The sequence below is a fragment of the Telopea speciosissima genome, chromosome 7, assembly GCF_018873765.1.
Source record: "Telopea speciosissima isolate NSW1024214 ecotype Mountain lineage chromosome 7, Tspe_v1, whole genome shotgun sequence".
Lineage (NCBI taxonomy): Eukaryota > Viridiplantae > Streptophyta > Magnoliopsida > Proteales > Proteaceae > Telopea > Telopea speciosissima.
In genome coordinates, this window is record NC_057922.1 from 52,236,810 (window position 1) to 52,252,320 (window position 15,511).

A 15,511-nucleotide genomic window follows, 5' to 3' on the forward strand; every position below is an offset into this window, starting at 1 on the left:
TCAGGGCATTAAAAGCTTGCAGATAGTGACTGCAAATAGCCATGGAGAACTATCTCCCTTGCCTGAATCTTAATTATTTTCCTGAAACTACGTACTCAACACTGATCCCAACACCTCACCTTGCTATCTCCATCCACAGTGCCATATTTGCCACTTGTCCAGTCCCCCTACAATTAACCTACCCATCTTCCCATTCCCATCACTGTCACCTCTTGAGAAAAACTAGAATTAGTATGGCATCATCTATATTCCCTACTGAAAAAATCCATGACCTTTGACTTCAAACATTTCTGCTTACCACCTTACCCAGATCTGGTTGGAACACCAAGAAATTAGAAGAGGTCGGTAGAGGATTTATTATCCTCAGAAATCAGGGCTCTGTGAAGCTGTTGGAATTTTTCAACGCTGCATTGCCATGAACATTAAGGCACTATGGCGCATACACCATGAGCGTAGAAGGTTCCTATTTCATTGGATACGAACCAACCAACATGACAGAGACAAATATGGCAGTGTGAGGAGTACCATGGCAATTGTTTGTGCAAAGACAACCTTATCCCGGAGGGAGTAGATGTTGAATTGAAGAATTTCTTTCTTTTTATTGGCCCTTTTAAAGCGCAAATGAATGGAGTTAGAAGGTTGGTGTTTGGGATACTGGGAAACAATAACATGGAAGGATAAAGCATCGATCTTTGACAGATAGGGTAACACAATCAATGCTGAATCTAGGGATAATGGAAAGCAACTTCCATCCTGAAACAATATCGGAAACAGAAAGCTAGAACTAAAAATGTAGAAGAAGTGAGGAAGAAAGGAGAGGAGAGAATGCCGCAAGAAAGAATAACAGTCCATAACCTACGACAGTCCTCTCACCACATTATATTAGGGTGAACAATTACAATACCACAAGGACAAGGATACCCTTCAGTCCTTGCGATAGTAGAAGACTAATTAGACTGAACAATAAAACTAAAACCAACTAAAACTGATTACCACAGCGACTGACAGTAATACCCATGGAGTACCATAAACATAACTTAATACTCCTTCAAGCTTTAGCACATAAATCACCCATACCCAGCTTGGAAGAACCTTTCCGGAAAGCAGGACTAAACAGAGGCTTGGTTAACATATCACCCAACTGATCTGCAGAAAAAACAAACGGAATATTAATCAACTTCCTCATTACTGCGTTTCTCACAAAGTGACAATCAACTTCAATGTATTTGGTCCTTTCATGAAATACCGGGTTACTGGTGATGTGGATGGCAGCTTTTGATTATCACACAACATCTTCATAGGTTTAGTAGCAGGAAACCCCAACTCTTTAAGTAATGATTTTAACCACATCAACTCGGTTGCAGTATGAGCCATAGCACTATACTTAGCCTCAATTTTGGGTCTAGCCACAGTTGTTTTCTTCTTGCTTCTCCATGTGACAAGATTGCCACCAATGGACGTACAGTAGCCTGTGGTAGATCTCCTATTACCATCAGAATATCCAACCAAATCAATGTGGTGATGAGGTCAGTAAATTATCCTCTTTCGTGGAGCATCCTTGAGATACCTTAAGATTCAACATACTGCCTCCTAGTGAGTTTTCTTAGGTAACTCCATAAACTGACTAATAACTCCAACAACAAAGGATATGTCAGGTCTAGTAACAATATGGTAAATGAGTTTCCTTCATTCATCCAAAAAAAAAAAAAAGGTAAATGAGTTTCCCTACTAATCTCTTGTACCGGTTCTTGTCATCAAATTCCTCGCCATCATTTGTCCCAAACTTCTGGTGTGAATCCATAGAAGTATCAGCTGGTTTAGAATAAAGCATACCAGTCTCAGACAAGAGATCTAATAGATAGTTTCTTTGTGACAGACTAATCCCTTTTCTACTTTGAAGCACTTCAATCCAAGAAAATACCTTAGGGCACCCAAGTATCTCATCTGATAATGTTGGTGTAGATAAGATTTCACCTCTATAATCCCAGATGCAGCATCCACAAGTATGATAATATCATCTACACAACCAATACAATCACCTTAGAATCCCTGCGATGAACGAACACAAAGTGATCAGAATAACACTGTAAGAATCCACACCGAGTAACAATCGAACTGAACTTATTAAACCAAGCTCTAGGTGACTGCTTTAGACCATATATTGCCTTGTGTAACTTGCAAACTTTGTGAGCATTCTCCCCCTGAGCAACATACCCTAGTGGTTGCTCCATATACACATCTTCATGTAGATCGCCATATAAGAAAACATTTTTGAGATCCAACTGATATAAAGGCCAGTCTAAATTCGCAGGTAAGGAAATGAGTACACAAACCAAATTAAGGCGAGCAACAAAAGAGAAAGTCTTGAAGCAATCCACACCGCAGGTCTGAGTATTCCCCTTCACAACCATACAGGCTTTAGTCATTCAATTGAGCCATCTGGATTCTACTTATTGGTGTACACCCAACGACACTGCACATGGTCCTTACCTAGAGGTTAATCCAACAGAGTCCATGTCTGTTGGGAAATCAAGGCATCCATTTCTGTTTCCATAGCCATTTTCCACAATTCCATCCAGGATGAGATAAAGCTTCATAATGAGTTTTGGGCATAATTTGTACTGTTAGTTTAATCAGCTTTCTAAGAGAGTTCCTGAAAAATTCTTGTTCAAAAAAATTATTTCCAAAAATACTCTTTATGATCTATGATCCACGATACTCTTAATCCACTAATGAAATCACTGGAATGACTCTGCAGAGACCCAATAAGTCGATTCAGAACTTAAATCTTATGCTCAATGCAGTTGACAATGTGCATTAACCATGAAGCCTTGTGAGATATGGTGCCATAGGGTCAAGGTGTGCTGTTGCTATTAGGATGTTAATCATACGGCTTTGGGCAAGAATCAAACTGGAAAAAGTCTATTTTTCCTCGAAGTTAACTATTGCATAACTACTACTTGACAGAGAAGAAGATAAAATGTGAATTGCTAGATAAAACCTCATTCATTCAGCTATATTTTTCTCACAAAAAGATAACACCATAGTTCACATAACCTCCCTGAAGGTAGATATTCAACATATAGTGGGAACCATAAAAAATGGAGATATAATTGATGGTCAGGAGACTCAATGGGTACTGGGGTGACCTTTAATCCAGGCGAAGAGTCTGATAATTCAAGATAGAAACCAGAACATGGAAGAGCCTTGGTGTAAAGCAGAACTTTCAAATTGTCCTTTCTGAATCTCTTAAGTTCCAATTTTTTTTTTTAAAAAAAAAAAATTTTAATTCCTGTCTATTTTAAACATCACATACAACTTTAATGAAGGAGGTTTCGTATTTGCTATTCCAAGAGGATAATCATTCACCTATTAACTTTATTAAGAATGAATTTCAAGTTACTGTTTTGCTTCGCTGGAAAATGTTTGGCCGTTTGGGGATGTGATATTTAATTCTTTAAACTTTGAGATGTATGCAGGGCTCAAAATTCATTTTGTATTATGTTAGCACCATTTACTGTCCAGCATTAAAAAAAATCTAGGAGTATTATTGTCCTTGATATTTGATTATCTATTTATTATATCTCATACTTTATATTTTTTTCCTTTGCATCATAAAAGCCTAAAGCTAGAAGAGATATACACTCATGGCTAGAACCTTGCTGATTCTAAAGCAAATATTTCACAAGTTTGCAGCCTCTTCTCCATCCGATCTTCCAATTCTAGGGCTGGTGTCAGGTTTCTATCAGAAGAGACCTATAACCTACATGCCCCGACCTGGTGACGGTTCTCCAAGAGCTGTAACCCTGATTCCAGGTGATGGAATTGGTCCTCTTGTCACAAATGCAGTTGAACAAGTCATGGAGGTGATGCATGCTCCAGTCTATTTTGAGCGATATGAAGCTCACGGCAACATGAATATGGTTCCCCAAGAGGTAATTGATTCAATCAAGAAGAACAAAGTTTGCTTGAAGGGTGGTTTAGCCACTCCAGTTGGAGGAGGTGTAAGCTCACTGAACGTTCAACTGAGAAAAGATCTTGATCTCTTTGCATCACTTGTGAATTGTGTCAATATGCCTGGCGTGTTGACAAGGCATGATAATGTCAATATTGTTGTGATTCGGGAGAATTCAGAAGGGGAGTACTCAGGGCTTGAGCACGAGGTTGTTCCCGGAGTTGTCGAGAGCCTGAAGGTGCTTCTCTTGATCCATATTCTTGCTTCTCTTTTTATTCACTGCTTGATCCATTTTCTAGCAAAGGAGCTGTTGAAACCTCTTCATTAAGAAGTTCTCCCTTATGCATTGTAGGCCAATTAAAATTAAACTTGCATGCTTCTTTTTATTTATGGAATGGTGAGCATTTGGCTGTTCTGGGAAGGATTATTTCACAATTTTTTGGGTCATCACACTGGTTCAAAATGATATCTCAATTATGAAAATTGTTTTTGGAAAGAATAATCAAAGAAGGGAATTCGGCCAATTTTGATGAGAAACATTGAACATATTAGGTTTGCTTTCTTAAATAATTCAAGAAGCATATCTCTGACAAAATTTTCTCTCTTCAGTAATCTGATCACACAAGAAGTCTTTATGAATGATTCCACCCCTCCCCTTGGTTTCACCATCTGTCATCTGTCTGGATTCTTTGACACATAACTGCAGAGTTTTTTTGCCACATTTTTGTTTTTAGATCTCTATTTCACAAGAATCAGGGAGAGCATTGACCAAAAGATACCACTTTTGCCATTTTAAACAGCTCCTTATCTCTTCCTCTCGCTAATTTTCTAGTCTTAATTTTAAGAGTTCCAATTCAGCTCCATCTTATATGTTCTTTAATTATGAGAAAATGAATATGGAGAAAAGATTTTACCTGTATTTTCTTAGTGTTACATTGCTTGGAGTAATTGTAAGGAGTTGATGGCCTAGACAAGCAGACGATTATTTAGAGATATTGAAGTGGCTTCTTTAAGAATTTGAAGTTGTTAACAGAGTGTTAATGGCTGTAATGCTTGGATGATCAATGTGATCACCAAGCCCTTCTATTTATAATAAAATCAATAAGAACAGAATTACAATTAAGCCCCCTCCATAACCGACTCTAATGAATGAGTCGGCTATAGGGGGGAAAATCCCAAAATACCCTTGTGGGATACATAACTCAACACTCCCCCTCAAGTTGGTGCATAGATATCACACATGCCCAACGTGAACCAACTAGGATGAAACAATTTCCCACCCAATCCTTTAGTGAAGACATCAGCAAGTTGATCACCTGCCTTCACGAAACGCATACAAATCTAACCACTTTCTAACTTCTCCTTGATGAAATGTCTGTCAATCTCCACGTGCTTGGTACGGTCATGCTGCACAGGATTGTGGGAAATGCTAATTGCTGCTTTGTTATCATAGTATAACAACATTGGACGACGAACAGGGACACCAAGGTCTTGAAGTAAGCTTTGAAGCCATAGTATCTCACAGATTCCTTGTGCCATAGCACGGAACTCTGATTCAATACTAGATATTGCCACAACATTCTGCTTCTTGCTACGCCACGTGACAAGGTTACTTCCTACAAACATACAATAACTTGAAGTAGATTTTCGATTAGGAGAACCAAGTTAGGATTTAAAGGTGAATAGATTCTAGTAATGGAGGAGAGCTTTACAGCAAGAAGGAGAAGAAGAAGAGAAGAGAACAGAAGAAGAGAAGAAGAGAGGATGAGGGAATCGTATGTGTTAGGAGAGAATTCTCCTAACATCTATTTACTTTACATTACTAAAAAACACTTTAGGGAATTACAAAGACCTCCTTGGGGAGGTAAAAGATAAAAAGAAATAAAAGTTAAAATTACAACTCTAGTGACTTATAACAAAGACATGGACTAAAGTACCCCTAATACATAAACTCTAACACTCCCCCTCAAGCTGGAGAATAAATGTCATACATTCCCAGCTTGCACAATAAGGTACTAAATAGACCAGAGATGAGACCCTTGGTGAAGATATCTGCTACTTGATCACCTGTCTTCACAAAAGGAGTACAAATGCAACCAGAATCCAGCTTCTCTTTGATGAAATGTCGATCAACCTCAATATGTTTGGTTCGATCATGTTGAACCGGATTGTGGGCAATACTTATAGCAGCCTTGTTGTCACAATAGAGCCTCATTGGTCCTTCTGTGTCAAAACTCAAGTCTTGAAGTAGTCTCTTTAGCCATATAAGTTCACACACTCCCTGAGCCATGGCTCTAAACTTTGCCTCCGCGCTAGATCTAGCTACAACTGGTTGTTTCTTGCTCCTCCAGGTAACTAGATTACCACCCACAAAAGTGCAGTATCCAGAAGTAGATCTCCTGTCAGAGACTGAACCAGCCCAATCAGCATCTGTGTAACCTTCGATCTGCAAATGGTCATGCCTGGCAAATAGAAGACCCTTTCCTGGGCAGGATTTCAAGTACCTAATGATGCGATACACTGCATCCAGATGTCTACTCATGGGAGAATGCATAAACTGACTCACCACTCCTACTGCATAAGTGATGTCTGGTCGAGTTAAGGAGAGATAGATTAGTTTCCCAACTAATCTTTGATACTTGCCTGCATCTATGAGAGGAGAACCACATTCATCACCAAGCTTGTGATTCGGATCAATTGGAGAGGTTGTTGGTTTACACCCCAACATTCATGTCTCTTTCAGAAGGTCCAATGCAAATTTCCTCTGGCATATGTTGATTCCTTTCCTTGATCTAGATACCTCAATACCCAAGAAATATTTCAAGAGTCCAAGGTCTTTGATCTCAAACTGTTTAGCCAGATAAGACTTCAATCTGTTTATCTCAGCAACATCATTCCCAGTTACTACAATGTCATCAACATAAACAATGAGAGCTGTGACTGTACCATTTCCTCTCCTGATAAACAAAGTGTGGTCAGCTTGACTCTGGTAATATCCATTCTTTAGGATGGCTTGTCTAAATCTCTCAAACCAGGCCTTAGGAGACTGTTTGAGGCCATAGAGAGCTTTCTTCAAGAGACACACTTTCCCTTCAGCTGAGGGACACTTAAAACCAGGAGGGGGTTGCATGTATACTTCTTCTGCTAAATCTCCATGAAGAAATGCATTCTTTACATCTAATTGGTACATTGGCCAATCTTTATTGGCTGCTACTGACAGAAGAACCCAGATTGAGTTATGCTTGGCTACAGGGGCAAAGGTCTCTTGGTAGTCAATACCATACACTTGACTGTACCCCTTTGCAACCAGTCGAGCTTTATATCTTTCCACTGTACCATCTGATCTATACTTGATGGTATAAACCCATCTGCATCCAATTGGAATTCTCCCCCTAGGAAGATCAACCAGTGTCCAAGTATTATTCTTCTCCAGGGCCACCATTTCCTCAGACATTGCTTGCATCCATTTTGGATCGGATAAGGCTTCTGTGACATTTTTGGGAATGGAAGAAGACTCAAGGGCAGTGGAAAAGGCAATACCTGTAGGAGAAATAGAGTCATAGGAAACAAACTGGGTTATGGGGTTAGTACAGGCTCTCTTCCCCTTTCTTATAGCAATGGGAAGATCTAATTCAGAAGGACAAGTATTACCTAACTGAGGAGGATGAGGCTGAGGATGTGGATCCAAAGAGGGGTTTTGGCAGGGTTGTTTTCCCTGCAATGCATACCAGGGTTGCTTTCCTTTTCCCTTCAACAAGCATTCACCTATTGTGAATACAACATCTTTGAATCTTATTCCCTTATATTCTTTTTTTCTACTAGCATCACCACCACTGCTAGCATCAATATCAACAACACCATCAGCATCAACAACATCCACTTCTTTGTATTTTCCAATATCAAATAGGAATAGGGAAGTGGAGGTAGGTAAGGGAGATAGAAAAGGAATGACATCAGCATCCTGTTCACTTCTAGTACTCTCCCCCTGAAGAGGATGTTGAGGAGAAGAAAAGTAAGGAATAGACTCAAAGAAGGTGGCATCTTTGGAGATAAGTCGCCTTCAGGAAGGAGGATGGTAACACTTATACCCTTTGGTTGAATCAGAGTAGCCCAAGAAGATGTACTTGAGAGCTTTGGGGTCAAGCTTTGTGCGGGCTGATTTGTTGACATGAACATAACAAACACAACCAAAGACTTTTGGAGGCAAGGAGAAGATTGAGGATTGAGGAGAAAGGAGTGCCAAGGGAGATTTGGAGCCAAGGAGTGGAGATGGCATCCGTTTAATAAGGAAGGCAGCAGTAAGAAGTGCATCCGACCAAAAAGTCTTAGGCACATGCATACCAAATAGAAGACTCCTGGTGATTTCCAACAAGTGGCGGTTTTTTCTCTCAGCCACCCCATTTTGTTGAGGGGTGTCAACACATGCCAGTTGGTGGATAATGCCATTATCAGTAAAGAACTATTGGAGCCCCCCATACATGTACTCACCCCCCTTATCAGACCTAACAATTTGAATTCGAGTACCAAACTGAGTACTGATAAAGTTATAAAAACTCTTAAAGGCATCACAAACATCACTCTTTTGTTTCAACAAAAACAGTCCAAGGGGATCTAGAATAGTCATCCACAAATGAAACAAAGTAACGAAAACCAGACAAAGAAGTAGTGGGAGAAGGTCCCCAAACATCAGAATGAACAAGAGAAAAAGGAACTGTTGATCTATTACCATGATAAGGATAAGATGTTCGACAATGTTTAGCAAAAATACATGATTCACACTGAAAAACATAAGAAGAAGGAAAAGAAGTAAACAAATGGGGTAACTGTCTCCTCATAACAACAAAAGAGGGATGACCCAAATGTTGATGCCAAAGCATTACAGACTCCAAAGTACTACGGTCACTCCGACCACAAACATAAGCTGCAGCAGTAGATGAATCAGGTAACCGTGGTTCAGGAAGGTAGAGTCCTCCTTTCTCAGTCCCACTGCTAATAACCCTCTTTGTCTCCAAATCCTGAAAAAGACAATAGGAAGGAAAGAAAGTGACACAACAATTTAGGGATTTGGTTAGGTGACTTACTGATAATAGGTTAGTAGCAAAATCAGGGACATGAAGAACAGACTCAAGAGAAAGAGAGGGAGTAACCCTCACATTACCCTTACCAGAGACAGAAGAAAGGGAACCATCAGCAACCCTTACCTTGTCCCGGCCAGAGAAAATGGAATAGGAATCATAATACTGTGACTTACCAGTCATGTGGTCAGAGGCTCCGGAGTCAATGATCCAAGTGGGAGCAGTAGGAGCGGCAGATGAGACCTGCAGAGCTGAGGCAGAAGCAGTGGACCCTCCAGGGGTAGAACTAGTAGAGGAATGACCAATGTGGGACATCAGCTGGCGGAGGGCTACAATATCATCCTGTGAAAGAGAATCAAGAGCAGACTGGGATCTAGATGTCTCAGTCTCAGATGTCACAAAGTGAGCCCTAGCTCCCCCTCGCTTGCCACCCCGAGCACCAGATGAACCACCACGCATACCTGGGGGCTGCCCATGAAGGTCCCAACATCTGTCCTTGGTGTGTCCCAGTTTTCCACAATGATCACATTTAAATCTTTCACGGTGATCTCCACGAGTTGGCCCTTGGCCTTTCCCCCCAGTTTTCCAGTCTCTGTGGGAACTAGAAACAAGAGCAGATTTCTCCATTGATGGTGCAGTATCCATGGTTGCTCTCCTGGTTTCCTCACTTTGTTGGTTATCATAGGAAGCCATAGTAGTTGGTTGTGTCCAACTTCACAACCGATATTTGGGTGTTGGGGTTATCATAGGAAGCCATAGAGAGGATACCACTAGCCACAAGTGGTCCACTAACCTCAGAATCAGCCCCAGAAATAGTAGACATGGTACCAAAAAACCAAACAAATCAGAATGTTGTCTTGCACAAGTGTGGAGTAAACTCTACCCAAACACAGGCAAGATATCCAGCAAACAAAGGGTAATACACTGCCCACCAAATCAGAAAGGTGTCTTGCACAAATGGGGAGTAAACTCTACCCAAACACAGGCAAGATATCCAGCAAACAAGGGGCAATACACTGCCCAAGTAGTCACAACAGTAAAAAAAGGAGGATAAATCCTTCACAAAAATTAAATCAAACACCTCATGTGCAGCCCAACTTCATTCACTGCAGCCATACACCACATAACAGCCAAAAAACTTCAAAAGAACCTCAGTGCATAATACCCAACAAGTGTAACAAGATGTAGACCTTCCAATCTTATCAGCTAATAACCATCTCAATGCATTGGTTTCCAAAAAAGAAGTCAAATAAGAAGCAGAAACAGAGCTGGCGGAATTACTGTAGCAAGAGCCAAAAAAAGGAGTTGCAGACCTTGGGCTGTCTTCCTTTGCAACCAAGCTTTTGGGGGTTTGAAAGGGGACCCTAAGACAACTTGAATGGGCCAAATACCACCTCCAACAAAGCTCTGATGAGGAAGAAGAAGAGCATTTTCAGTTCTCGGGTTACTGTTCACGGAACAGTAATCTGGGCTGTCTTTCTTTGATTTGAGCTACAAACTGCCCAATGTCTTCCTTCAAACTTCTCAAACTTCTTGTGTATGACCTTCTTGATGATGAGAGAACTTCATTAGATTACTTTTGTGTATTTCTTTACATGGTATAACCTCCTATTGGAACCCTCTACATTTTCTAGGGTTCCAAAGAAGGATACAAGGCAGCTAGAACCCTAGTCGACTCTCAAACCTAGCTCTGATACCAAGTTAGGATTTAAAGGTGAATAGATTCTAGTAATGGAGGAGAGCTTTACAGCAAGAAGGAGAAGAAGAAGAGAAGAGAACAGAAGAAGGGAAGAAGAGAGGATGAGGGAATCGTATGTGTTAGGAGAGAATTCTCCTAACATCTATTTACTTTACATTACTAAAAAACACTTTAGGGAATTACAAAGACCTCCTTGGGGAGGTAAAAGATAAAAAGAAATAAAAGTTAAAATTACAACTCTAGTGACTTATAACAAAGACATGGACTAAAGTACCCCTAATACATAAACTCTAACAAACCACCCCAATCAGCATCAGTGTAGGCCTCAATACGAAGATGATCAAGCGGAGACAAAATAATCCTTTTCTTGGAGCTGACTTCAAGTAATGGAGAATGCGAAGAACAATAGCCATATGAGTGGAGTAGGGATCATGCATGAATTGACTAACCGGACTCATTGCAAATGCAATGTCTGGTCTAGTATGGGAGAGGTAGATCAACTTTCCCACCAATCTCTGATGATGTCCCTTATCAACAGGTTCACCATCTTTTTCCTTCAGAATAGTAGTAGCTTCCAAAGGAGTATTACAAGGATGACACCCTAACAAACCAGTCTTGGAGAGAAGATCCAAGACGTACTTCCTCTGGGAAAGAAAGATGCCTTTGGAAGAACGGGCAACTTCAATCCCAAGAAAGTACCTTAGCTTTCCTAGATCCTTTATTTCAAATTCTCGTCCTAAGAAACCTTTCAGTTGATAGATCTCATCAACATCATTGTCAGTCACAACTATATCATCGACATAGACTATGAGAACATTAACTTTATCTCCACAACGTTTGATGAACAGAGTGTGGTCAGCATTACTCCGTTTGTACCCTACAAAAATCATGGCTTTATGAAACCTGCCAAGCTAAGCGTGAAGAGACTGCTTAAGCCCATATAATGCCCGCTTCAGTTTGTAGACATTTCCATGAGTCTTGTCACATGAAAAACCCGGAGGAATCTCCATATAAACTTTCTCTTCAAGCTCTCCATGAAGAAAGGCGTTCTTGACGTCCTACTGTTGCAAAGCCCAACCCAGATTGACAACATATGACAATAGAACCCGAACAGGGTTCAACTTTGCAACTGGAGTAAATCCCTTAGGTACAAGTCTTGACTTGTATCTATCTACTGACCCATCTATCTTTTGCTTGACTACAAACACCCATTTACCGCCAACCGATCTCTTGCTTGGAGGAAGAACCACTAGCTCCCATGTCTTTTCTAAGGCTTTCATCTCTTCCATCATAGCTACTTTCCACTTTGTATCTGCAAAAGCCTCTGGCCACTTCTGTGGAATAGAAACAGAGGAAAGAGAAGACACAAAAACACGATAAGAAGAAAGGGAATCATAGGAAGCAACATTGGATATGGGATGTTGGGTACATGTCCTAGTGCCTTTACGAACAGCAATAGGTAACTCAAGAGAAGGATCCCTACCAGATGGAGTAGTAGGCTTTGGATCGAAGGATGGCGACTGGAGGAGTATAGGTGCTGTAGTGGTGGTAGTCTCAACTTGCTCTTTTTGCTTAGGAGTTCAAGTATAGACTTTATCGACAGGAATCTGACTCACAGGCCTTTGAACAGATTGCTCCCCCTGAACAGGAACCGGACTAGAAGCTAGGTCAAGCTCTACTAGAATACCTTTCCCTTCAGAAGGAAGATTATTCATAGGTAGTATCATAGGAACATGTATTCTTTTTGGGTGATTAAAAAATATATATTCAACAGAGCCCAAAATTCTTTCCCCCCCCGAAAATGGAGGGAAAAAAAAAATTACATAGAGAGTTCCACAACAAAATCAACGGCCTATCCCAAGCACTGGATCAAGATAGAAAAGGAAAACTGAAGAGAAAACAAGAACCACCAATCCGGCCAAAATAGCTAAAAACCAAGGCCACCCCGAGGGAAACTAGCTAGCCGAGAGGACAAGTCAGAGGATCAAACCCCTACGTACTAACCCCTAACCACTACTACTTTCTTTAACAAGTCGGAGGAGGGTGAGAACATGACGGAACAAATTTGGCCTTCTTCCCACTTTGGTTTTTTGGAGGCAGCACCTGTACCCCTCGATGATTCTTTGAAACTGTGAAAGGACTCACATGATCCACAGGTAATACTACAGATGGAGAAATGACTACAGGGGAATCCATCAAGCACTGGTTGACAACGAGACTGTCACCCACATGCACCACTTCACTAACCTCGGGCACATAATCATCCTTACAAGGGGCCATCGTGGTTGCTACTTGCCACCACACCAGTACCATGATGACTGGAGTTCTCGAGTCTAGAACTCCTGGACTTTTCATTATCATTAACGTGAGTGGAGAAAACAATGTCTCTCTCCCCATAACGTCCTTGAGCCTCTTAGACGGAGCAACCTGCAGGAGCTGTTGCTGGAGCAACACAAGAGCCGGATATTACACCCACAGAGGAAGGTATGGGTTGTATGCTTCCCACCTCCTCTCTAGTCCCAACCCCATTTGGTGAAAGGTCAATGACCAGCACCCCTTCAAACATCTGGCCACCCACTACAGGGAGAGTTGCTCCAGACTGAACACCTCCCAGTAGTTCCTGTGGGAAGCTAACATGCACTCATTTCCCAAAGGAGAAATAGAGTTCACAACATCAAAGCATGGGGCAGTGGGATTCTCTACTGGGTCCCACCTACGAGAGTAGGGGGAACCATCACCTCCATAAACACCCTGCACAGCAAGGGCATCGCTGTAACCCAACCCACTGGTCCTAGATGACGGCACGGGAGGACTTAAATTTGGAACTACAATAGCTTCATGCTAGTCCTCTACGTGACTCTTCCTATTCCTCCTAGCACGCACACACTGGAACCCATCGCCAAGAGAGGCATCCAAACCTCTTCGGTCCTCAATAGATCTAGAATTCCTAGAATTGGAATGTAAGTTCGATGAGGCACATAGGTCATCATAGTGGCCAAACTGCGAGCGAGCAGGAAGAACACCTGGTTGGATACCAATCATAAACCACCTCTTGGGAGAAAGAGATCCCCCCTTCGATCATAACTTCCATAGAATGAGGCATCTCCATAGCTGCTGAAACCTCTATGCAGATCTGAGCAAATGACAAACGGCTCTTCTATTGAGTCCATTTATCTATATCGAGAGGATAACCAATGTTACTGCCAATAATACTCAATGCCTCCTCACTCCATAGGTGAAGGGTAAGGTTTGGCAAGTTCACCCAAATCGGCATGGATGAGTAAGAGATTCTAGATAGGTTTACATAAGGAGACCATGGCCTTACAACCAGAGGTTTGCACTGAACAAACAGTACAAACCATTGTCCTCCTTCGAGAACTTTGAGTTTATTATCCTCTGTAGAGAACTTGATGGCCATAAATTCCGAATCCAGAAAAAAGAACTCAATATCCCCTATACACTTCCAGAGCCTCGACAGAGTGGCTTTCATAAGGTTGAAAGGCGGTCTCTTACCTAGGAAATGGCCGATCAAGGTATTGCTCAGCACCTCAACATCTTGTTTCACAATCTCCACTGGGCAGAAGGCAACAAATCTTCCTTCTACACATTTTGGTTGCACGAAATCGAGTTTCAATCCTTCAGCCAAGGAGCTCTCGGAAGAGAACAGTGATCGCCATTGGTTCCTCCCCATATTAGATGGGGTCTTAGTAACCATCTCCTCATTCGGACCTTCAGCCGATACACCTCCCGCACCTACAGACGATGGAGGGTCTTCATAGCCACCAGTCACTCCCTCACATCTAGGGAGAGAACCGTTTTCAACTCCTTCAACCATTGAAGGAGTTTAGTTCAGTGTGAGTAACATGACGTTAGAAGGTGAGTTGATGGCGAGGAAGAAATGAGAGAGTGAAATGTCATACCCGTACTACCTGCATCATTGAAGGAACATGTATTATAGCAGACAAATCTTCAATACCCATAAAATCAATCTCCCCTTGAAGAGCTGGTTGGGAATAATAGACTAGGGATTCATGGAAGACAATGTCTGATGCAGATTAGTCACATAATGAGCTTATTTTATTAGAAATAAGCCTTGGTTGGGGTTATGTGTCACACCCTGGCCCGGTTAATAGGGCCAAGTGTGACTGGATGTCTCTGACATCCAACCAATCCCAAGGATCGCAAGTGCAGTATTCTATTTACAAACATATCTCACAAATATAGTAATCAGATGCAGCGGAAACAATTTCAATAATAGAGGTAACATCAGTAATAAGAGAAGTCTAAGTGATATTTCATTTATATAAAGGATAAAGCTTGTGATACAACTATACAGTTCTCAAAAGTACCACAAAGTAAAACTATACAAGAAACTATACTATAACTATACAAAAGTGTTTATAAGCACAAAAGAGTGGGGAGATAGCCTGGACTGTTAGGCCAAGATCAAGAGAATGTGCAATCATCACATGCGTACGAAGTATCGTGTACTTCATACTCCAGCGCCGCAACTCCACCACCAGAAGTAACCAAGTCATCTTAAAAATAAGGATATCCACAAGGGTGAGCTCCACCGAGCCCAGTAAGGGAAACATACAAGCAAGTGCAAATAGTCCATGATGAATGACTTAGGTTTAAGAATGCATCTAACAGCAATACTAAGTCTCATGAGGTATAAGTGCTACTGTAGTAGGTATGATATTCCCAGTCACGGAATGAACTCATCGGTCTTCCCAAGAATACCACTCTACTACGGTGGGGACCCGCCAGTTCCGGCATGAA

General features: G+C 41.4%; 1 protein-coding gene across 1 annotated transcript in view; it reads left to right on the forward strand.

The window, feature by feature from the left end:
• Window positions 1-3,622: 3,622 nt before the first annotated feature.
• The window catches only part of LOC122667697 (isocitrate dehydrogenase [NAD] regulatory subunit 1, mitochondrial-like), a 93,023-nt gene continuing 81,134 nt past the window's right edge, over window positions 3,623-15,511 (forward strand). The window contains exon 1 of the mRNA XM_043864080.1: window positions 3,623-4,193. Coding sequence (XP_043720015.1) covers window positions 3,648-4,193 — 546 coding nt within the window. The 5' untranslated portion in view covers window positions 3,623-3,647. The remainder of the gene's footprint in view (window positions 4,194-15,511) is intronic.